This window comes from Scophthalmus maximus, chromosome 6, assembly GCF_022379125.1.
Source record: "Scophthalmus maximus strain ysfricsl-2021 chromosome 6, ASM2237912v1, whole genome shotgun sequence".
NCBI lineage: Eukaryota > Metazoa > Chordata > Actinopteri > Pleuronectiformes > Scophthalmidae > Scophthalmus > Scophthalmus maximus.
The window spans coordinates 23,103,132-23,128,517 of NC_061520.1; the positions used below are offsets into that span (position 1 = coordinate 23,103,132).

Genomic DNA, 25,386 nt, shown 5'->3' on the forward strand with positions numbered 1-25,386 from the left:
GACCAGGTCCAATTTTTAACTGGCCCTTCCCCCTCTTTTTGAATGTAGAACTTCTATTCGTCTTTTCAGGACAATAAGCATGATACATGGGAACAAGTACTGCTGTAAAAAACTAAAATAAAAAAAGCCTGCCCTTTGTTCCCGTCTTACATTATGAAAGGTAAATCTGATTTCAAGTTAATCTCTAAGTGAAAAGTCAGACACAACTGAAGGTGAAATCTTCCTTTATTAAATCGTGACAGAAGTAATCTACAGTGGTTTGACGCCAACAAACAGGTTGTTTATATAGATGAACAAAGTCACTGAGAGCAGTCAGAATACTGTCCTCTATTAGAATGACTATATCTTTTACATACACATAATGCAAAGGTAAACAGCGAAATGCAACAAACAAGAATTAAATTAATAAAAGAGTACAAATTTGAGAAAATGTTTTGTTTTTTGTGTTGAAACAAGATTCAGGTGTATTTTCCACTCTATCTGAAAGTGTAATGATGCAGCACAGCGGAGGTTTGAAACGTGTCTACACCTGCTGGCTCTTGATCCCTGTGCAGACCGGTTTTAGATAAACAAGTGACCGAGATAAATGTTCTCTTTAATACCCAGGTGTCTCCAAACAAAGACACAGATATTGAGAGCAACATGTAAAGACCTCAACTTTATATTAAAAACCTGGTCAGAGGAATGTGTGGAACAATGGTCAGCATTTAGTCTACACATGTACACACACACCAGATGAAATAATGAAGTTTCAAATCACGAGCTGCAGCAGAGGTCGGAGCCGTGCAGCTGTTCAAACCCTCTGTGTGCCGCTTGTTCATCTGTTCTACGGAGGTCGGTTTCAGCCTGAATACCATGTGTATACTGGGGAGTGAATGACGAGTTTTTTTAAGTCGGGGGTTGGACGAAGGGTTCGGGCAACCATCAGGTGCTTCTACAGAGGGACATCGATCCTTGCCCACCTCAAAAGTTTGGGTTACGGGCCAGGACGTCACAAACAGCCCAAACACACATACACAGAGGTAGTGTGTGTTGTTGCTCCCTCTGAGAAAGTCACACTGGTGGAGCCCAGTAGAAATATCAGCAGAGTAACCCCGCTGTTCAGCAGGCTGCCCTTACATCAAACCTACAGAGCCAGAGTCTAGGCTCTGGCTTCTCACAGCCACCTCTTAGCTCCTAGCGAACACAAATGAGCATTTCCACTGATTCGGTCGCTGGCAACGGTGTAAGCTTTGTCCTGAGAAACAACTGCCCGTTAAAGTGAGCGAAAGGAGCTGAGGCCTAGCTTGAAGTTCGATGAGAGGGAAGAGTCTAATGTGAGAGCAGCCCGCTAAACAAGCAGGGTTTAACCTCAGCAGCCGGCATTGGCGATGTCTCCGCCGGAGCTCTTGGTCACCTCCAAGGTGGTAAAGACCTAAAAGATAAAGAGACAGTTTGACAGGGCATCTACAAGTTACTTAAGGCTACCTGGAATTTAACAACTCCAAATTACAAAACTCTGAAAGGACACGGCTTCCAAGTGAACATTTAGGACCAAACTTTGTTATAAGATGTAATTCCAAGCAATGTAAAACATCAGAGAGGCAGAGACACATTTCCAACGATCCGATACATAAAGCAACTACTAATGAGGTGTGATACCATTCGCTCCTACTGTGCAGCAAATGTGATTGGAAACAATTGGATTCAACACAATGTGATGCCAAAGATTTCATTAATTTGCTTCTTACGCAGACAACAAATCATACATTTAAAAAGCAATTGAATTTATCTCAAATTGTATCTGTTGCCCACTCTGTAAATCTTACTGTCTCTACTATATAATGAGAGAGTAATGCTAGGATTTTAGGCCATTCGGATGAAAGAATGCAAAGGGCTGTAGCTGTGAAAGGAATTCCCCCTGTGGTATTTGTTTTTTTTGGCATATTACTTCATTGATCCTGATTGTAGTGATATCTAATTAAGCTTTTTTGTTAGGCTGTTATTACAGTAGGTGGGGAGGTAGTCGAACACAACATATTTGAAAGAGATAATAAATAAATAAACAAAAACAGATAAACCTTTCACTTGAAAAAGAAAGTTAAAAGAAACCTAGGCCTGTAAACATGGTAATACTTTTGAGTTGATGTGGTTTGACCAAATGTTTGGCTGGCACAGTCTGATCAGTCACAGAGTTAGACTAAAAAGGCAGCAGAGTGAATGAGCAAATTAAGAGTGAGTGAATTAGAATTTTTAACAATGTCACACCATGTACTGTACATATATTGCGTGAGCACTGGGCCTGGTTTGACAAGTGATTTTTTTAAACGGCTCTGTGGTGCAAGGTTCCTGTTGCTCATAAATTAGACTAATGCAAGTTAAACAGTTTGACAAAAAAAAGACTAAGACTGACTTGAGGCTAAAGTCAGCCACCGTACCTTCAGGCTGAATCTACACTGAGAGCAACGTTTACATGGAAACTATCAGTGACTTAAAATAAGAAGAAAAAAATACAATAAGTACTGAGCCGTGCCACATGAGGTCACAGCCTCTAAGCTCTGCATAAGGTCTGAACCACTTTCACAGGGAGTGGAAGGAGGTTTGACAGAGTTGCTTGGCCATATAGACATATTTTAGATCATATTAAAGGGGACAAAAATGTCAAGTAGGGCGGCTGCTATCGATTATTTTAGTAATCAAGTATTCTATTGATTAAGAAATACTTTTGCTTAATTGTGAGGAGTATTGAATCTTTTATCCTGCCCGTCGTCTGAACCGTATTTGGGGAGCACGGAAAGCTGTCTGCTCCAGGATCAACCCCTTATTTTCCCTTCAACATCGCGATGAGCACACACTCTGAGACTTGTGTGTGGAACTGAGGCATTGCTGCATTTATTTTAGGACATCAGCTGTAACATTTACTGCACATCTTCACTGCAGCGTCCACAGAAGAAGCCTGCGTTGCGACGGTAATAATCATCCGTGCGGAAACACAGTGAGCGTTACAACGTTAAGTTACATTAATTAAACGAAACTTCGAAGCAAATCATTTTGCCTTGATGATTTTTAGTAATCGAAATACTAGAGGAATCGTTTCAGCCCTACAGTCAAGCACTACAATGTTTTGTGTGACGAGGAATTTAGACTTGCACCTGAAGTCTGATTATTTGCTAGATCTAAGCCACAGTCTAACTCTGGGCTTTGTAAAACTGAATTAGTGGACTAAAACCATTTAAATAAAAATGATTTCCTCCAGGCATTCCTGATATGTTCACAACAAGGAGACGCACGTGAGGGCGATTAGTTTAAACTTTGACCGTCAAAATATGATCAGTTTTATATTCGACTCCAAGTCAAACGTTTTTGCCAAGTTTGAAGAGATTCCTTCAAGGCGTTCAGAAAATGGGATGGACGACGCCGCGAAAAACAACACCTCTGGCCATGGCTGTCACCGGTGAAGAAGCACAAATAAATACACTTCATTGTAGCGCACGATGACAGAGTTGTCTCATTACCTCAGCACAGGTCGGGTGAATGCCAATAGTGCCGTCCAGCTGCTCCTTGGTGACTCTGCATTTCATGGCTGTACCGAAGCCCTGTGTCACCTCACCTGCGTTGGGGCCCAGGTAGTGGAACCCGATGACTCGGTCCTACAAAACGAAAATCATTAGCACTCGTGCGACACAACAAGGAGCTCAGGTTGCTGCGGTCTCAGTTCTTACAAATGTGTCAAAGTATGAAGAATCTCACATTGTCCAGCTTGTTGCAGATGATCTTGGCATAGCACCGGTTGTTGTCCCTGCCGGGCACAGTGAACTCAAGAGGCCAGAACAGAGTGTGGTACACCTGAACAAAGACCAGGAACACAATTAACTGTAAACAACAACAACCAGCTGCAAGCTCAGCTCAAATTATCTGAGTCAGACAGACAGCCCTAAAAATTAAAATAATGAATTGTGAAATTTGTTTACGTTTTCAAATACATTTGTGGTCAAAGTCTGTATTCGTGTACTGACGTATAATTAGATTTTTTTATTTATTTTTTTTAAGATGAAAGAACCATACATATCGTGCCTGGTACACTAACCTAACTGCACACACAGACAAGAGACAGTAACAGTCTCAGAGTCGCAGTCGGGCAAAAAGCAGTGACCAAACCGATCTGACCGGACGAGTTGTTGAATTAGTAAAACCAAAATTACAAGGTAGAACTCTGGTGCACTGCTTACAGAAAGGTTCACAGTAAAGTGAAGCAGAGCTCTAATGAACTGTTCAGATGACTCCATGTGAGAGTGCGTATGTGTTGTGTGTGTGTGTTACCTCAATGTTGTCCTGCCCGTAGAGCTCAGTCGCTCTGTCTTCTGACAGACCGCAGGAGCCATACTCCAGTGGGGTGAAAACAGTCGTGGGAACGTTGATGTAGTCACACTGCACAAGACACGGAAAATGAATGACCCCTTGTTGTTTGGGCGAAATGAATCCTCCTGCTGTCACAGGGGATTTGACATTGATGTTGTCAGTGGGTCTATAGTACAAGTGTCTACCTTGAGCGTTGATCTCGCATAGAGGCGTCGCGCTAACAGCTTGCCAGCCTGGATAGCGACCGGCGTCAGCTCCCACTTGCCTTCCAGAATGTCTCCAATGGCGTAGATGTGGGACACATTTGTCTGCTCTTCATCGTTCACTGGAATTTTTCCATTCCTGGAGAGCGGGACGGAGAGGTCAGCGAGGAAGAACAAACCAGACTTCATTTTAAAAGTTGTGCTTTTTTGGTGGACAAAAATCACATGCGTTGTCTCACTATATGAAAAGATTTATCCAATGTCATTCTGACCACTTAAAAAAAATAAAAATAAATAGCGAGACAAATGACTGAAGGCAAATACATATTTACAAAGGAACAGCCGCAGCAGCAGCAGAGGACTGTCTGTCCATCACAAGGTACAAACCAACTGAAGTAGGTCTTAGGTCATGTTGGGCCGCATGGAGAGATATATGAGTAGCAGTATTTAGACAAGCCACATTTACTCTTTACAGCAGCACAACAAGCAAACCTGCTGGTGGCCCCTGAGGCTGTGTTGGATTCGTCAAAATATTACTATGGTCATAAGACCGGGGCATATGACTCGGAGCTCTCTTGTAAACTGGACTCGTGCTCTCCTAATCCCTGTTGGCCTCAGTCTGAACCATGTGTGCAAAGACACTGTTTAAGGCTACATTCACAATACCTGTAATATCAATTGCAAATGAGCAACTTCGTTAGATTATTTTAGCTTAACTCCAGCATTGTAACTAAATGACTGAAATTATGAATGGGTGGAAACAAAGGACTAAAGGAAATTAATGACTGAGGCCTAAACTGTATCATATTGGTTTGCAGACAATGCAAATTAATGACTAAAAGCTCTTACATCAAGACAACCTATTTTTTTCCATTCAAAAAAACATGCTGATACACTGAAAGAGGATCTCATCTTACTAACAAGACAGCCATCCTCCCTCTTGATCAAATCCCCCAGCACACTAACACACCACCCTGCAGAGAGCCGCAGGGTGACAATAACTGCTGAATCACTATGACTGCACAAGAGTCTTAAAGGCACAGGCTGCCAGCGTGATAAGGAAGACAATGTTAAAAAATAAAATAAAAAAACATGTACGCACACAAGAATCAATGGGGATAATACACTTACTTGGAGTTGACCTTGACACCTGCCTTATCCAGACCAACCTTGTCTGTGCATGCATCTCGGCCCACTGCTATCAACACCTGGAGAACAGAGCAATGTGTTAAGTTAAAAGTAAAAAAAATAAAATGGAACAACTGCATCACACTAATGTCTTGGGGATAAAATTGATAATGTCCTTTCTTCTGTCCTTTATATTGTCTGTCATCAACACAAAGTGTTGGCTGAACAGAGCAGCACAGCAGCTTTCCTGCTTTAAAAACAAACAAAACAACAACTGTGAAATATCAAATGAAATTAAAAAATGGAGCCCTAAAGTTTTCAATAAATAAATAAAGTTGTGTAAAAATTCAGTAAAACAAAGAAAACTATGTGAAATCAATGAAGTGAAAAGTAATTATAAAATGTGCAGTGTGGTCCATATTACAGTCTTTGACAGACGAGCAGGAAAAGGCTAACAAATGCTTTTGGACCATTTCAGATTATTTTGTCACAGTAGTGTCATGTGCAGTTGTTGAAGTTTTCTTCACAAGAGCCAGCAGGAGGCTGCTTGCTGTAAACGATAAATGTTAAACACCATTTCAAGTTAAAAAAGGTCAATCCCAATCATCAAACCAACTGACTATCCATCTCCATTTTCCAAGTCAAATATTCCTGAATGAATTCATAAGCATTTCCATTAACTTCTAGATAAAAAAAAGAAGAAAAATATTTTTAAAATATAAAATGGCAAATTTTGTGTCGTGAATGAAGAAAAAGGAAAGAAAAATAAATATGCATCTGTGTTATCATTTCAGGTTGTTTTAATCAAATGGGCTTCAAATTTATCAAATAGCCCTCAGAGAATTTTGATCGTTCTTTGGCTATCGCTCAACTTGAGGGATTATTTATGTATTTTACAAAACTTTTGATATGGATATTTAGGGAAAGAGGCGGTGATGGATCAGTACGTACAGTGTTGTACTCTCCCTCGATGATCTCATCAGTTTCTGTGGACTTAGCTGTCACCCTCAGCCTGCCAGGAGTGCCTGCTTCCAGCTCCTCTACCTGACACACAGACAAAGAGGAGTCAGGAGGGGAAATAAACTATCAAATATTAAGGTGATTGATGCAACATGGAAAGAAAATACATTTGGTTTTGCACAGATCAGTCTGCTGACTACCTGTTGCCTTATTAACTTCAGTCTTTAAATGGTAGTTAAAAAAAGTACTGTATTTTACTGTGTTACGCTTATCTCCAAATATCAAGTTCCCACTAGAGAAAGACGTACTGAAACGGTCAACAGTAAGTTGACGGATGACATTAGCCTTTGAGGCAGCACTTAGACACACAGATCTCAAGTCAACACTCACCTTCACAGGGACATATTTGCGGAGGAACTTGACACCGTGTTCTTCCATGTGCTCTCCGGCACGGTTGGCCATCTCCTGGTCAAAGCCCCTCAGCAGAATGGACCGGACCATGACGGTGACGTCGAGACCCAGGCCGGCCAGGAAGCCACCGCACTCCAGAGCCACGTATGACGCCCCGATCACCAAGGTCTTCCCCGGGCAGTAAGGCAACGAAAAGAGGTCGTCGCTTGTGGAAGAACAGACCGGCACAAAGGACGTCAAACAGAGTGAGGTAAAAAACATGACGCTATTCAACTGACAGCCATACACAAAACTGTCTGCTCCCCACACTAGATATCTAAAAATACAAACCAATATTGGACACAAAATAGTACCGCCTATTACAGATGTGCCATGCCTGGGGTTGTGTCTTATGTCTCACTAACACCTTTGCTTTGTGGGACCACATGAGCAGCATGACACCATTTGTAGGTTGTCATAACAGCATCAACTAGTCACATGACACACCTGAAGTCAAACTTACATAACATTTAAACTGCTGGGAGACTAATGGATACCCTGAGGCACGGCCACCTGCGGAGGATTAGAGAGTCCAAATCATTAAAGGGTGTGTTTGTGTTTTCACAGACCCTACATCTGCTGAATCCACCATCTGGTCAAGGAATGAGCTCTGGATGGGGCTTCCAGTAACACAGCAAGATATTAGACTGTTGGTACATGGCCTCGTGCTCTCACCTGGTGATGCAGTACTCCTTGTCTCCAGGGATGCCCAGGTAGCGCGGCCTCTCCCCTGTAGCTAATATAAAATTAGCTGCAGTGTAGAAGGTCTCCTTCCCTCGTTTGTTTGTCGCCTGTCAGAAAACACAAAACAGAAGCTCTCAGATTTTTCTGAAGCAAGTAGCAGAGAATTTCAACGTGAAATTTATGACTGATTTATCAAACAGGAATTTGTCAATGATGTGCAGGATGTTTCGAAACATCCATATACTTTGGGTGCAGCTAGTGATGTGTTAAGTAGAAAAGACAACAACAACATTGCTGCAAAGGCAGCCAACAGGGGAGGAGACATCTTACACAAGGTCTGTTTAAGACGACCAAATTGAAAACAGGTCACCATGACAGGCTAGACACGAAGCAACCCGTTTATCTTGATTTTTGACAAGATTTAAGATAACTTGACCAAATAGATACGACCCATCAAGTCTCCTTGAAGTCGAAGCAAACCAGCAATCCTTACTAAATATCTGGACAAACGCACACGCAAGGTTCCTTTACACAGAAATATCTAATTTACCTTTATTGTGTGTGGTTCAGTGAACTCTGCATAGGCATTGACATAGTTGACATTCTTGTCTCTCAGTGCCACCCTGTAGCCCCAGTTCAACGAGCCAATGTAGTTGTTCACTGCCGTCCTCATCGTCTCCCAGTTGTGCTTCACTGGGGACAGACAGTCACAATCAGTAAAATCAGTAGAATGACAATTGGACAATTAATAGGATTTGCCTACATTCCTGACCTCTCAGAACACTGATCTAAGCACTCACCCTTCTCATCAAACTCCCAGCCGAACTTGCGCGCGTCCTGCATGGCTGTGCCCAACATGGCCGTCTGGTGCATCAGCTTCTTGGGAATGCAGCCCACGTTCACACAAGTTCCACCAAGACCTGACCGAGCGAATTAACGACACAAGGAAATGGTTAGTTAGCAAATAAATACTGCATTCATGTGTCTTATTAGGGATCCTGAAGTGGAAGCAGCTTACCCCAGGTGGTTCCTTTGGGTGTGGGCACAACATAGTCCAGCACCATGACCTTCTTCCCTAATAAAGCAGCTTCCTATTATCAACAGAGCAAAGGTTACTGCTAAATTACACAGATTTAGCAATACTTTCTTGCAATGAGAAGCCAAGTGGAAACAGTTAATGGCTCAAACACATCTGAGGTTGTAATGAGTAACCACAGCTTTCGTTTCACTCTGATCCACAGAGCAACAAGCACTCAAGTTTTAACAGCTCCCACTGTGAATGTGTTGTGGATTATCATGTCACCTTTGAGCAGGCCAGACCCCCGGATCCTCCTCCGATGACGATCAGGTCATAGTCATAGGACTCATTTTCAGCGCTCAGTAGCTGCTGTAGGCGGCCATCTTTATGAGCCTGAAGGAAACATGAACACAAGACTAATCTATAACGCAATTATAAATGCTAATAATGTGGTTACAAAATGCATATCATTGAAGATGCCTCCTTTGTCTAAGAACTTTTTCACAATTTTCTGTCATTTCATTGACTATCTATAGGATTATATTCATTGAGGAAAATAATCAGAATGGATTAATTGACAACAGAAATAATAATTTGCTCCAGAGAGTTAACTTATTTTTTATTTCTATTAAAATGATTAATATTATAATTATTTCAGTCAATAGAACTTTTCATGTGAGAATTTGCTGCTTGTTTTGGGGAAAACCTGGAAATTGCGAAGTCTGTCAATCACAAAATGACCTCTTGGCAATCCTAAATGTTTCTGATTACACCCTCTCCTCTCCTGCAATGTCCACTGTGACAAAACATCTGTTGGGTATTCTATTGTTCTGCATTTGGGAGGTAAGTAAACACTGTGCACTTCACCAGTCATTAAAAAACAAAAAAAAATAGTCGGTTGAGCTTCAAATCACTTGAAACAAATGCAGGCGTGTCCTGGTGTCTGAACATGCCATTCGACTGAGTAACACAAGTATTTCTGAGATACACCCATTTGTTCTTTACCTGCATCGTGTTGTCACAGCCACCAACGTGTTTCTTGTTGATGAATACATTGGGAACAGTTTTCTGTCCAGTCATCTCAAGCAGCATCTCCTGGTAGCTAGTTCCATCATCTGAACAGAAGAGAATGTTCTTTACATGCACGTATATAGGTTTCTTTACAAAAAACCACAATCATTCCTTCCATACATCTACTCTTTATATGGCAATATTGGTACTAGATCTTCATTATACGTTTGTTTTGAATCTTACTGTATACCTAACAACACACAAACGTATGGAAAAAAATCCTAAAAGAATTGACCCGCTATGCCATGAAAGTCATATTTTTCTTAATCAGCCAACCTTTGAGACTTGCTCATATCACAGCCACTTGCAAAAACGAGGCTGTCTTCAAATATTCACCAATTTGATAAAAGCCAACGAGTTGGCTATTAATGCAAATCAGCATGGTTGCTCCAGTTAAACATGCCGGCTGATTTGGACCTGAAGGTAAACCATCAACCCGACATCTGCTTGAGGTTTTTAGTGGATATTCAGCTTCCGGGTGATCAACATCCACACACAACAACAAGCAGCAGAGGCGGTGACAGAAATGACTCAGCAAAACAGAGCACAGAAGGCTGGAGTTCACTGGACATGGCCTGAGGGGCCAATACATCTCCTGGGAGGGACGGGGCATGTTTGGTGCTGCCGCACAGGAAGGACCACAGCATCTGGTTGGATTCAAACTCGAAACTTTAAATGTTTCACTTTTCCACTTATTAAAATATGGCTAATTGTGCACAAGACAAGCTAAGGGAAAAATCAACAAACATAAGGAAACATGGCGCCTCCACCTTACCCAAGAGGTCCAGCTCCACCACGTTACAGTTCACTCTCAGCTCCGTGAACAGGTCTTTCACCTGGGGAAGACACGACGTGACACATATTGGCCATATGGCACAGATTTCATAATGCACGCCAATGTGACCTAAAATGCATATCAACGCGAGGCAAAAACACCGAAATACATCTAATATACGGATGTGGATGGTAGTGTTCAATGTTAGCTAGCTAGCCCCCCAGTGTGCCTCAGCTGTGTTGGCCCACGGCATGATTTAGCAACAGGAAACGCGAATGCAGTGGGAACTGCTGCATCCAAATTAAGTGTGGACTTCAAAGAAAAAAAAGAAGAGCTGTTGCGTCGACGGAATACATATCACAACAGTGCATCTTCTATTCGAGCTTTCATAAGCGTGCCGTCTAGGTGCTCAGCTAGCTGCGCGCTGTGAATTATGCAACTTTAATACACGCGATCTGCAGTCAGATAAGCGGCTAACCGGGCGGTTAACTTGGCGACGCTTGACATTTTACGCGCAGCGACCCCAACACTAACTGTCACACGTCGTTCCGTGTGTTCCATGCTAAAACGCTGCGGTGACAGATGTGCACGCGCAGCGCGAACGGATTCAAGTGGCCGGCCGCATTAACGTAGCAAGGACAGAAATGAGACCAGGCCCGTCCATGTCGCGGGAGAAGCTGGAAGTTTCCGACTGACAAGATCGAGCCCCCCCGCCCCGCCGTCCTCCTCCTCCTCCTCCTTTCCCTTCGACAAAATAAAGATCTTACCTTGATACAATACGGGCAGTAGCTTTTGCTGAAAACCATCACTTGGTTGGAGTCGATGAGTTGCTGTATCCGAGACTTGAGTTCATTCTTCCCGGTGTCACTTTCAATAGGGGGCATTTTCGACGAATGTCCGTCTGCCTGCACGGGGCAAGCTTCGACAGGCGGCTGACTTGAGAGTGAAGGGAAGTCACAATTGTGCCGCACCGACTTCCTATGAGTGAATGTACGAGTGTCTCTGTATACTCTCTCCAAAAGACAATACTCGAAAGAAGCCGAACCGCGGCTCTGCCCTCGGCTCCTCTACCTCTGTGGTCGACAGCTCGTCCTCCGGCCGCGCCAAACGTCTTTTATTCTCTGCTCCAGAACGGCTACTACGGGTGCACTCGATCCTAGTCACCCTGTTCACCGCCTACCACGTTGCTAAGATTGTGAACAGGAAGAACTCCGCCCGCGCGTTCAATCTCGTGCTTCAAAACGCACATACCTTCAAAACGTCAAAGAGTAGACGATTAAAATGCCGTAAAAATGCCAGAAAACTGTCCCTGAAACGTTCTTAAACCAAAGTGTTTAGGGTGAAAACGCTACGCGTTCTTACAAAAAAAGTAAAGAACTCACATAAATTGGTGCAACAATAACAGACGTAAGGGGGCCTACAGGCACTTTTGGTAGACAGCTATGCCTGAAAGAAGTGAAGTCCATGAGCAAATACTTTGATGTCTAGCACCATCTACCGGTGACAGTGTTTAATGACAAGTAACAGGTGCACTGAAAAGCAGAGGTTTTTACCACTGTTCAAGGGTTTTTCCCTCCTCTCCACGTTTTGATGTCTCGTTATATTCCCATCATCATATCAGTATTTCTCAGACCACTTCTTAACTCTATGTACTTTTAATAAATAGTAGTTGGGAAAGTTATGAATCATTATATCTTACTCACTTCCACAGTACTGTGGCATAATACTCTACGTTCACTGTTAACAAAATCACTCAAAATAAGTTAATAGCATTTGTTGAAGAAAAGCAGGACTCCAAGTCCAGCGATTTAGAATGAAACTTTCATGAAGTTGGGGGATTCACAAGTAACACAATTCTGATCAAAGATGCCAAGGCCAAGAAATCCTTGAGTCAGAATATGGGTCACGTTGTAAAATCACTGGATCCTACACTTCCCATAGTGCAGCTTCAAAGCCTCTTTTAAAGCATATTTCTAATATTTTAGATAGCTCCTTCCAGAGCCACAGAAGACATCATTCCACTGTTTGTACAGGCTGTTTTTACATATCATTGTGACAAATAAATGGATCCTCATGTATAACATAGGTGGAGTGCCCCTTTAAGTAAATCAAACCAAAACAATCTAAGCGGAATTTGAACTAATCTGTTGCAGTTGATATTATTTGTTTGATTAAATCAATTTTGTTTACAAAAAGATAAACAACCAAACAAATACACTTTCACCTAATGTATTGTATTTGACGTGTGCAGGGCTAAAGTTAGGAGTTTGGAAGCACTGAGGTAATGGGTCCCTCCAGTCCCACCTTACCCCCAAAAGAACATTATCACTGACAACCAAAAGATCTGTAACAAATGTTGATCGTTTAATCCTGCAATAACTGAATATTTTGGTCTCTTTGGTTAGTTAGGAACCAAACACACTATATATCTAAAACCAAATTACATCTAAATAATTTGTCTTTATTTAACAGCCTATGTGTCACATGCTTTGAAAGTTGGAGTAAATAAACCTCCACCTAAAATATCCCCAGGTTGGTTTGAGACATACTTATCTAGCTTGTTTATGTTAACAATTATTCTTCCATGTATACCAAAGTTAGTCATTGAGTTCCACAGGGTTCAGTGCTGGGACCAATACCTTTCAAATTAGATATGCTCCCTTTAGCTAACATTATGAGAGAGCACCCCAAATATGTCAATTGTTATGTCAGTTATTTTACTTGGGCCGAAACACCTCAGCAAAATATTGAGCTGTTGGATGGCTTCACCTTGGCCTTCAGTTGTACTGTAAAGAACCTTTTATTTTAGAGCAGGACATGTTCGTTGACTCTCACACAAAACACTTCTGTAAGACAGCATTTTTCATCTGTTCAATATAATGAAAAACATCCTATCTCAAAAGGATGTTGAAAAACTAGGTTATGCATTTTTTACTTCCAGACTGTACTACTGTAATTCAGTACTGTTAGGATGCCCCAATAAGTCTGTGAAAAGTCTCCAGTTAATCCAAAAATACTGCAGCACAAGTTCTGACAGGAACTAAAAAAGAGATCATAATTCTCCAGTGTTAGCATCTCTGCATTGGCTTCCTGTACAATTCAGAATAGAATCCAAAATTCTGCTCCTCACCTAGAAACTTAATTTAGGGTTAAGTGTCTGGCCCAGGGACGCATTGGCATGCAGACTGGCGGAAGCTGGGATTGATCCATATGAACGACTCTACCTCATGAGCCACAGCCGCCCAACCACTCTTGTGGTTCCCAGAGTCTGTAAGAGTAGAATGGGAGGCAGAGCCTTCAGCCACCAGGCTCCTCCCATGATGAGTCCCACTGCCCTTCCACCCCAACTGATATTACACCGTTGCCATTCACATTGTGTTTTCTCTCTCCAGTAGTTTGTACTTTTCCTCTCTGACCTCATCATGCAGGTGTCTCTGATTCATCATCACCATCATCATCATTGCCATAGGTATTATTGATGACATGATTTACACCTATATGGGTTCTGCTTTTATTAAAACCATTCATTACAACCAGCTTGACAGTGTTTAAATAGAGCTCTCTCTCCTCTAATTCCAACTGGTCGAGGCCAATATTACATTGATTCATTGTTGTTATGTAAAAAATATTGATTATAGTGCCCTTAAATAATTATTGTATTTTCATCCAGCTCATTTATCTGTTCAGTTATAGTTGTGTTCATTTCTCCTTACTTGTTGAAATGCTTATTCAGATGGATGTTAAAGATAAGATAAGAGAAGATATTGCTATAGTGAAACCCCCCCTTCCTCAGAATCACTATGACCTCAGCCATGGCTCAGTAGAAATGAGCACATACAGACTGCATTTTTGCGAGAACTGCATGCCTCAGATGTATCTATATTTTTTTAAAATAACATCTACGCGTTCTAAACTTAAACTCACTTTAACATTTACAGATAGTAAATACAATGTCATTGTGTCGGGAGTCTGGGGCCCATGGGTTGAGGACGACGTGTGATTTCTACTGTACTACTGTAAACTTAAATTAGGTCTACACATGGAGGTGGAACTGTCCGTCGTGCCATGCGTTGTGAGAAGCGGACGCGTCAACAAGGGGGACGAGGCAAAAGAGATGAAAGGTTGCCCAATCTAATGCCACTTTGGCTGGTAGATCAAAGGAAGTGATGACTCGTTGCTGACAAACCGAGCGTTGCGCAATTCGTCCAATCGGATTCCTGGGACGCGGGACGAGGGCGTACGTCACCCGGCTGCATCGGGCCCGCGTCATCAGCGACACATGGCTTTGAGGTGAGTGCGCTCGGCCGACGACGAGCGAGACGGGGCACGGACACGTCTCCATACGACAGTCCCGTCGACGAGTTCGGACAAGACCAGGGCGATGGTGTGAAGGAGCTCGGTCACCGCCTGTCTGCCTGTCTGTCTGCCTGTGTGTGTGTGTGTGTGTGTTTGAGGGGTGTGTGTCTTGACGTTTGCTCCACCTCCACCGCCTTGAACCAGAGTCGCAGCTCGGCGGCGCGGGGCGAGGGCAGACTTCTCCAGAGGAAGCGGGCGGAGCGCAGGCGAGAGGAGCGCACGATGGCCGAGAACAAGATGGGCCCGAACCTCCAGGCTGGAGCCGGGTTCCTCGCCAAGCGGGTCCAGAAGTCCCTGAATCGGGCCCAGGAGAAGGTGAGGCCAGGGCCAGGCGGCTGTGAGAAGTTCCACTGTGTGTGTGTGTGTGTGTGTGTGTGTGTGTGTGGGGTAAGTGATGAACCCTCCCTCCGCTTATGAATATGATGACGACAGTTTACCAGGAGCACATATGGAGTGGGGTGTAACTTGTAGTAGTCAACAATTGTTTCGGAAGAGGAACATAGTTTGATTTTTTTTTTTGTTGTTGCCTTTATTTAACTTGGAAGACGTTGGCAAATAAGAGGGTGTCTGTTTTGCCCGCGCATACTGTGTGTTGTTGTTGTGTAGCCACTGTTGCCCTCCCAGTCTGTAGGCTCCATTAACTAGGTCTGTACAGGGCTGTGACTCAAAGAAGGACCCTGACTGTGTCCACATGAGAAAGGGAAAGTGTTCCTATGCAGACGGCTCAGTGACAATGCTCCAGGCCTCGTCTCCTGTGTGATCATCTGTCCACATGTTCATCATTATGAATTTTTTTTTGTGAAGGATCGATGCATAGATAAAACGTTAGCTGTAACCATCCCTGTCAGAGCACCAATGTGTTGTTGAGTTTTGTGCAGCTTGTGTGCGGACACACGTGCCACTTCCTGTCTCTGCACTTCCTCTCTTTGGCTCGTGAAGCCTTTCTCACTCTCGTCTGTGTTTGACTTCTTCCATTTCACTCTGCTCCACCTCAAAACAGCAACTCGCAATGGCTGGCTGCAAGGCCGAAGCGTACTGTGGGGAATTCTCCAAATATGTATCGTGTAAAAGTGGGAGGATAGTCAGAATAATGAGAACCTTGGTTGCAGATCTAAAGCTAAAAGTCCTTGAAATGTGTCCTACAGTCTTTCAAACAGCTGCGTGCAGTGGACTGTGACGGACCCTATAAGAGTTGGCCAAGTGTGACTAGTTTAGATGGGCCATCGCAGCATGTGCTACTGTATATTGTGCATTAGTCTTGTCATGATTTCCAGCCAGGCAAATTTTTAGAAGAACCCACACATTAGCTTTTATATATATATATATATAGCTGGATATATCAGTATTGCCAGATACTGCACATGGACTGATAAGTTAATCAGCCAGGCCAGCTTATTGGTCTCGCTCTGGCTAGGCCGTGAACCGGCGATCTCGCGTATGGGAGACGCGAAAACCACTAGAGTTGCAGCGCCACCCGCCAGCACGTCTCCTAAGGTGTCTACGAGTGATCTTTACAAACTGCACTCGCAGCGTTGGGTGATTTTTCGATTTTACAGAGCCAGGGCTGAGCCGAAAACCCGGATCGTTTTTTCCGTGCACATACAGAACCGACAGCTAGGGGCCCGTGAGGAAATATTCGCTGATTTTTACAAAACGTGTATTGCTTTACAATCGCTTACTGCCCCTTTAATGTCTATCAGGTGTTTAAACTCACCCGCTCAAGTTTTTGTCCTCTCTCAGGTGCTTCAGAAACTGGGTAAAACCATGGAGACCAAAGACGAACAGTTTGAGCTGTGTTTTCAGAACCTCAACAGGCAGCAGGTATACCCGCACTTTTCCCTCCTCCAGTGTAAGAAGGCCTCCTCAAAGGGCAGCCCTGTACTACTCACTTGTATAAAGGTCATGTCAAATCTGCTTTTTCATTGTTAAGCAGCTCATTGTGTCCCTGCTGACCAGAAATCTCCACTTAAATGGATTACTGCTCATTCTGTTGTTTCACTTAAATGCCAGCCTGCGAGTTCAGACAGCCAGCTCGGCCTTGAAAACAGGAAAGACTTGGAACAAGTTGCTACTCTCTCTTATTTTGTTATGGATTCTGCCTTAATACTGCCTGGTATCTCTCTTCTAGATATCTGTACATACAGATTACCCTTGGCACTAATGATACAGTCAGTCTAAACTCACATTAAAGGAGAATTCACATCCTTGAAACAATTTTGCAGCAAGACTATGTAACTTTGAGGCTTTGCTATTAAAGCTTTACTTGATCTTGTACGACTGTTAACTTATGTGCTAATGCTGGCAAACTTTACACTGACATTAGTGTATAATCGAAATCACTGAATCTGTCATGGACGTGAATGTGCTAAAGGCTCATTCAGTGTCTGAGGCAACAACCACAGCACAGGGAAACTGGCGAGGAGCAACAGGAAGGAAGTCTTTGTGCTGACACAACAGGACTTTCACTTCACCACTGCCACGAGCACATGAACTGTTTTGATTGAAATTTAATTCAAACACGACAATAAAGTCTGATTGTGTTGCATTGTGGATTATGTGCAGCACAGATCGCCCATAGTGATTACAGAATTAAACTTATTTTTGTGACTCTGCATTGTGCTTTGCTTCTGCGCACAGATCGACGGAGGCAAGTTGTTTAAAGACGTCAAAGCCTACCACGCAGCTGTGAAAGGTAAGTTTTAACAGCATAAAAGACGGAGTGTTAACAGAACAGCACTCTTTTCCTCAGGAGAGTGAGTGAATAAAAGGGAAGTGAATTTCTTCTAATTTTGGATCCTGTGTTTGGCTTTTGCAATTCTGTCTGCATTGCCGTGTTATATGAAAACAAATACAATCCTGCATTTTAATAACAGCAGAACCAGCATTTCATATGGGATTCATGTGCAAGATATCATTGAGTTTCTAGCGTTGTCAGCTGTTGCACCTGCATTGTGAGCACCAGTCAGGAAACCAATGTTGTTCTGACCTTGGTGTGGGCGCAGCAGTGCCACAAACCCTAAAAACAATTCCACCTCCACAATGCTTCTTCTGCTGCTGACTATAGATGATAAGTTGATCCATGTGGAGTTATGATTAGGTTATAAGATTTTGTTTTTTCTTTTCCCTCAGCTGTACATGAGACCTCCAAGCGGCTGTCCCAGACGTTGCGAGACGTCTACGAGTCAGACTGGAACGGAGTGGAGGACGTGGCTGTAATTACAGAGGTACGTTCATAATGTATATACAGTACATGTAATGTCTGTGCTGCAGCAGTAGTAATCTGATAAAAGCCTTTTCAGCAGGTCAGGTTTGTTTTCAGGGAATTAATGTAATGGCTAACGTTAGCAAACAGCCTATCATATAAAGTACATTTTTATTATATCACTACATGCCTATTTACAGGTCCTGCAGCAACATTAGCATTCCTCTGGGATCATGTTTCTGGTAACCTAGTGAATATGAGTCTAATATTCATTGTCAGTTTATTTTGGGTTTTTGGTTTTCACCAAAATCCCAGGATCTCTTTTTAAATTTTTGATTGCTTAATGCTCCTCTTTATTATTTGTGTCGACCATTAGTACAGAGTAGGAAGGGCACAGTGGATTAATCAACGCTCTGTTGAAAACAGCTAAAACCAAAACAATTTGCTGAAAGCCTCTAAAAGGTTTGTAGAATCGGGTAACGATTCTCCTTTTATTTACATATTTAGTCAATTAATCATAATATGCTGGAGATGCAGATGATCATGTCCATTAAGATGCTCATGAACAGTCAATTAATTTTCATTACTATGTTCCTGAAATGTGCCTAATTGCACCAAAATGTGGTTGCAGGAGCTCGATCCTGTATTTAAAGCGAACACAAGAATCTTCCACATATTAGCAAACAGTTTCATTTAAATTACATCTGACTTCCATCAGGTTTTGGTTATACTTCAAATAAGCTGTTTTATTGCGAATCACATTGCTGTGAGAAAAAAGTAAAACATAGAATACAATAGACAATTTTAAGGTAAATCAATACGAGACTACTGATAAACTGTTGTGAAATATAGATGTTTCTCTTTAGCCTTTCAGTTGATGACAGAATATCTTCCAATTCACTGGAGTTCATTCATGTAGTGGCTGCAGAATTAATTTATTTTGACTTAGAAGGATCAAGATCCACCTGCTTAGGTCTGTTTCTGCATACTATTAGTGAAGACGAGTGAATAAAGCATTTCATGACTGTGCACTAGTGGTCATATCCTTCTTTGTGCAACACTCCTTTGTTGAAATATTGTTTGTGGCTAAGATAAAATTATCCAGCCTTTCGAAAGGCTTTTTACAGTTGCACTCATGTGATACTCGTTATGTCTCTTAGAGTGAAGACTTGCTGTGGAATGACTATGAAGAGAAAATGAGTGACCAGATTGTCCGCACAATGGAGAACTACACAAGTCAGTTCCCCGAGGTCAAGGTAATGTGACTCTTTTTATTGTGAAAGCTCATGCAAAACTGCACACAAATGCACAAATGTCTTGGTTTTTTTGATGACACATGGTGAAGTGATCCATCCCATTGTGGGTTAGCGGACAAAGCTTTTTCTAAGTAGAACCATCTGTTTTTCAGGAGCGAGTTGCCAAACGTGGCCGCAAGCTGGTGGACTATGACTCAGCGCGTCACCACCTGGAGGCGCTGCAGAGCACCAAGAAAAAGGATGAAGCCAAAGTGGCAAAGGTAGTATTGCAGTGCAGTGCAAGTGTTCAGGCTTCAACTGTAGGTTGTTGTTTTTGTTTTTGTTTTAACTATCTTTCAAATGCTCTGTAACAGGCAGAAGAAGAGTTTAACAAGGCCCAGAACGTATTTGAAGAAATAAATAACGAGCTGCGGGAGGAGCTGCCTGTTCTCTACCAGAGGTATGTCTGACCATGTTGAATGACCAGAGGTTTTCAGGTGTGTCAGATATCAAATGCATTATTTACCATAACTTATAAAATAGGTTTACTTGCTTTTTGATTTGTTTTATTTGAGAGGACTTTAATGCCTTTATTAGCAACAGATAGTGGAGAGATGACATAAATTGACAGGAGAGAGAGAGAAAGGTTTGAAGAACATGCAACAGAAGTACCCACTGTAAACTTTCCCTTCTGTTCCATTTCTCAGGGTCAGACCTGGATGTTAATCATCGAATCTGTTGATCAAATCCTTGGTGTGATTTTAATTTATCTAACTTAATCTGTGCATCTGAACATGAGCTTATTGCAAATACAGGATGTTGGTACAGGTGTATATGTCGGCTGATGGTAAAAAAAAAAAAGCATTATAGAAGTGCCAAACTTGATAATGTAGGAACTCCATTGCATAGTTTGTCACAAGGTACTTACAAATTTTTTTTACGGTGTAAAATGTGCCAGTTAGTATGTTTCAGATAATTTACATAAATAATTTAATGGATTAAATGAAGATCTTTTGTGTTTATGTTTATTTATTTTTGTGTTTATTTTTATGTTTGTGAATTTACTGTCTGATTAATTGATCTCAAATATTAATATCAGTATCTGCATAAAGCAATTCAATCCAATAATGGGTCTGCCTATAGTGCAAAAAAAGAGAGAAAAGAAAACAGTAATAACATGCTCTTTGTCATTATTCTTGACTGTGCTCATTCACGAGTTTACCACTGGAATTAGTCCAAGCTGAAATGTTATCCATTATGTAGCTGCTCTAGACATGTAGGACAACATTCCAGAGCTTATAACAGAACATGTGCGTTACTGAAGAAGTTGGATCGACTGAGCCGCTGTCTTTGTCTCTGTAGCCGTATAGGTTGCTACGTGACAGTATTCCAAAACATATCAAACCTGAGAGATGTCTTCTATAAGGAAATGAGCGGGGTAAGAGATGATGCAGATCATTTACATTTCCTCACTGTCATATTAGTAATGTGAAGTATATTATATCTACCATGACAACTGTTTTACTTCAGATTTAAGGAGGTGTTTGTGTTGCAAGTTGAATCGTTTATGTTGCACTTTATTTTTCGCAGCTCAATAGTGAACTTTACAATGTGATGAAGAAACTGGAGACTCAACACTCGGGAAAAGCTTTCATCGTCAAGGGCCTGAACAGGTGAGGCTATGTGTTGCAAAAAATGACAACAACCAGAAATGTCTTGAGTAAGTAAGTAACACACATACATAATACGCTGCCTATCTGCCCTCTGTTCTTTGTGCACTAATGTGAACAGGCTCTTTGTCTTCAAATAGCACATCAGGCAAGTCGAAGAAGAGAAAGTCCCTGGCTATCTCCAATCCCATCCCCTGCAATACTGCATTCCCAGCCGACCACGTCTCCATCCATGCCTCCACTGAAAACGTAAAAGACGCCGTGCCCTCCTCCCCCCCTGCCCAACGAACGCAAAGCGTCTCCGAAGAAACCTGCCCACCAGAAGACAGCAGCGTCTCATCCAAAGATGTCAACTCATCGAACTCTGATCTCAGCTCCAGCGGGACCAACACACCCAAGAGGCAGTCGGTGTGTGGCAGCGACAGGAGCACGGGAGTTCAGAGTGTGGAAGAGGAGGAGGAGGAGGAGGAGGAGGAGGCGCTGGCAGTGGCAGGAGAGGCAGAAGCAGAGCATGCTGCAAACCAGTCGGATGACTCCGGGGTGGGAGTCCCAAAGTCCGAGGTGGCAGGTCAGGAGGTGTGTAATCCCTCTGATGCTGCAGACAGCGATGCCCTGCACACTCCTGAGCAGGAGACTGTGGGGGATCCAGCATCAGAGGAGGTCACGGCCAAACCTGCACCGGTTCCTGCTCCTCGCATCTCCTTCCGCTGCACTGACAGACCCGCCCTCCTTCCAGCTGAGCAGCAGGAGGAGACAAAAGAAGCATTAGCCAACCAGGAGATGGCTGAATCAGCAAATGACTCCTCTTCCCACACTCCACCAGGCTTCCAATACAAGGTACACCACTATGCTTTAAAGTGGCTATAATCCATGGATTTTATCACAACAACCACAATGTGAAAGGGTTCATGCAACCTTCAGACAGTTATGAGCTGCATGTGCAGCCTCCCTCAGCTTTATAGTGAGTTTCAGCGCATTGTTAAGTCGTCTAGCCCACAACTTTAATGTTCTGCTTCACGCTCACTGCATTCATAGTGTTGTTTTCAGCAGCAGGCTGCTTTCCTCAGAGAAAAGGCCCCTGTCCACTACCTGCATCGCACAAATCAGCCGACAGACTCTGGTTATCATAGTAGAGCATTCAGCTGCTCAAGAGCCAGATACTTATCTTTAAGAATTGTTAGAGATGGATTTGTTAAAAAATAAATAAATATTAATATGTATATATATATCATCACTTTTGAAGGTGATGATGTTTTGTTCATAACTAGTTTCCACTTCCTTGCCACCACTAGAGAATTAGTGATTTACCACATTCAGTTTGATGAAATACTCGGATACTAATTTATCCTGCCTTTCACACCAGGGGTTGGCGATAGAGAGCCATGCCGCATCTGAGGACGGCCTACTCCAGTTTGAACAGGGAGACGTCATCCTGGTTCTCGCTGAGACTCAAGAGGTTTGTGTGTGTTCTTGTAAAGCCTATCTCATTTCCTTTGGTACCTCAGAGATGGACGAGATGGAAAAAGACAGATTTCCTGTAAAGTCTGTTCTGTCTTTTGGCTGCAGACCTATCTCTCACCTTTCTCTGAATGTTTTTTTTTCTTACATTGTGAGGATTTGTTTTTTGTTTCCGACCTGTACATGTACATCCAGCCATCACATCACATGTTTGCTTTTTTTTTCTTGTTGGATGATGTTCTTTTATCTTCCCTGTGGGTGGTAACACCTTCAACCTATGTCACAGCTAGATATTTTTTTATTACGGATAAAATGAATCTGAAAGCAGAAAATGCTTAAAATTAGCATGTTCTTACTAAAGCTCTTTCCAAAAAACACCATAAGGCTGAAAGCAGCTGCTATCTGAGTTAGGGAAAACTAAGGTTACATATAGATCATTGAGGCAGGTAATCAGCCTCAATGATTACCTTTTTAGATTACCTTTTTTTATTTTTAGAAAAGATCGCTAATTAACTTTTAAAAGCATATTTTAAGAATCAAATCAGCTCACCAGCAAGCCTAAATGATCTATTTAGACAATTTGTATTTAAATATGTATTATTTGTTGTAATAAAATAATTAAATTTTCAACTTATTATTTATTTAATTGTTTAATATAATAAGTGTAATTATATAATTCGACCATCAAATATAAATCTTTCTGTCTAATTTAATGTAATTGGTTTCTAATACATTTTGATTACATTTAAAACAAAAATTATTCACAATAAAGTTTGAATAAAATTTAGAATTATAACTTTATTTAATTCATAGTTTGATTTAATTTTCAGTAGTTTTTCTAACTGAATCTAATCCATTCTCCCCATTCCTTTACACACCTATGTTTTAATGAATGTTTCATTTCACATTTACTGACACCATCACTTGCCCTCAGCAGGAAACCATGTAGGTGGAATCCTGTCAGAGCCACTAAAGACACCTAATAAACACGGCCCCAGTTTCCTTTGTCATTCCCTTTGCAAAGCAGGAAAAGTCCATTCTAACAATCACAAAGTATCAGATCAGAGTGTGGATTTACTTCTTTAAGACCTCACTCTTGTTTAATGTTTCTCGCAGCAGGAAGGCATGGTGAAGGGGATCAGGGAGGAGAGCTGGAATGAGCACACGGATCTACAGAATCACTCTGGGATCTTCTCGGAAAAACTCATCCAGCCTGTGCAGGCAGAGTGACGCAATGGTCACTCCTCAGTCTGTAATACTTTCTTCTTCCACTGAACAGCTAGGATGACACACACACACACACACTCACACTCACACACTCACACACACACACACACACTCACACACACACACACACACACACACACACACACACACACACACACACACACACAGAGGGAGTGAACCCACATGTTTTGGGTGCAGAAGCTGTACAAACAGATGAGTCCAAGTCCCACGTGGTTGCTCACATGCTATGATGTTGCAACTTGTGGAACAAAAGTGACTGAGCTGAAGTACATTTTGTAAGACATGTTTGGAAAAGTTACAGTATTTTCTTTATTTTGGTATTTTTAAAGTCTTTCTATGAAACACTGTGAAACAAAAAGTTTTTTATGATGATGCTTTACATCTTGAGTAAAATTACCCAATAAAGTTCTAATTAAAAGAGAAGAGGTTGTTCTGGTGTGAATTTTTGATGTACTTTGCCGTGTACTCAGTTCATTGGGAAATTTACAATCTAGGTAGATACCGGTTGTCTGTAGATAGGAACTGCAAATTTTGTAAATAAAGGGGATTGTTGTTGCAGGACTGCAGATAAACAGCCAAAGCTTGAGAAAGGGACTACGATGATTCACCAGATTGGAATTTGAAAATAATGTTAAGACTTGGGAACTGAGACTTGTTGACTGATGGACTTAGAGAAGTTTACGAAATAGAGGTCTAAAAACCCACTGAGCTGGGGCTCATATCACCAGATTGTACACAGATATACTGTAGCCAGCTGGCTAGTGAGGTAACACTAAGATGGATATTAAAAAATGTGATATGGATAAAAGCAGCCACAAAGCAGCTCTGTAACACTGGTGGGTTTTCAGACAGTGCTGTGGTTTGCTGGTTGGGTTTAGACTTGGTAATCGACATGGTAATGTAAAAAGGCCAACAGCTGAGACTGTAAACATGCCCCAGCACCAGCAAATCAATTGGCTGCTATGTATCCAAAGGGCTGACAGAATGTAGGATTGTGTATTTAGTCTGAAAAACCAAACTAAGAAGAGAAGATTACCATTCCTCTGGTGCTTGACACTCAAGTGAACGCTCATTTCCAAACTATTGGAGCAATCATGGTAACGATCATCGTAGAGCATGCCTGTACCTCAAAGAGATGATGATCACATTTTTTCTGCATTCAAGGCATCTCCACTCATTTAAATGATCTGATCTGATCTATGCAGTAAACCAAACTATTGTGAACAATATACTGTAGGTTGGTTTTAAAACTCTTTGTTCGAATAACGGCTCTATATCCAAAGTTGAGGGATCTTCACAAACGATCCTTATGGGGACATCTGTGATTAGAGATAAAAGAAGTAATAATAATAATAATAATCATAAATTCAATTTATAGAACTTCTCTGATCCATTCAATGCAGGGGATAGTTTGACACATTGCTCCCAGAACAAAGATATATTTATTGTGAAAGTGAAACAGGGAAGAGGTGTTCACATTCTGGGGTGCGTTGAGACTTGTTGATGCCTGTGGGTATTGCGGTAAGTGCAATGAAAATGTGTTTGCTCATTAAAGAAACATCTTTCGACACTGACAACAAAGTCAGCAGC

General features: G+C 42.0%; 2 protein-coding genes across 3 annotated transcripts; one reads left to right on the top strand and one right to left on the bottom strand.

Moving 5' to 3' along the window:
• Window positions 1–207: 207 nt before the first annotated feature.
• txnrd3 (thioredoxin reductase 3) lies at window positions 208–11,915 on the bottom strand. Its single transcript, XM_035630574.2, has 16 exons — window positions 11,395–11,915; window positions 10,628–10,688; window positions 9,787–9,896; window positions 9,067–9,174; window positions 8,782–8,854; window positions 8,564–8,683; window positions 8,314–8,456; window positions 7,755–7,870; window positions 7,020–7,245; window positions 6,621–6,713; window positions 5,673–5,749; window positions 4,524–4,680; window positions 4,300–4,407; window positions 3,730–3,825; window positions 3,495–3,629; window positions 208–1,414 (listed from the first exon to the last, which is right to left on the bottom strand). Exons 1-16 carry the CDS (start codon window positions 11,509–11,511, stop codon window positions 1,352–1,354), a joined length of 1,803 nt encoding a protein of 600 aa, XP_035486467.2. The 5' UTR covers window positions 11,512–11,915; the 3' UTR covers window positions 208–1,351.
• Window positions 11,916–14,902: 2,987 nt separating this feature from the next.
• Window positions 14,903–24,219, top strand: bin2b (bridging integrator 2b). Of its 2 annotated transcripts, none has more exons than XM_035630575.2 (12): window positions 14,903–15,298; window positions 16,724–16,804; window positions 17,621–17,675; window positions 18,113–18,207; window positions 19,346–19,441; window positions 19,594–19,701; window positions 19,795–19,880; window positions 20,783–20,858; window positions 21,011–21,093; window positions 21,231–21,927; window positions 22,454–22,546; window positions 23,665–24,219. In XM_035630575.2, the coding sequence occupies exons 1-12, from the start codon at window positions 15,206–15,208 to the stop codon at window positions 23,776–23,778; spliced, it is 1,677 nt and encodes a 558-aa protein (XP_035486468.2). In that variant the 5' UTR covers window positions 14,903–15,205; the 3' UTR covers window positions 23,779–24,219. The 2 variants fall into 2 exon arrangements, with proteins under 2 accessions (XP_035486468.2, XP_047188442.1); XM_047332486.1 differs by having other exon boundaries at window positions 23,668–24,219.
• The last annotated feature ends 1,167 nt before the right edge of the window (window positions 24,220–25,386 follow it).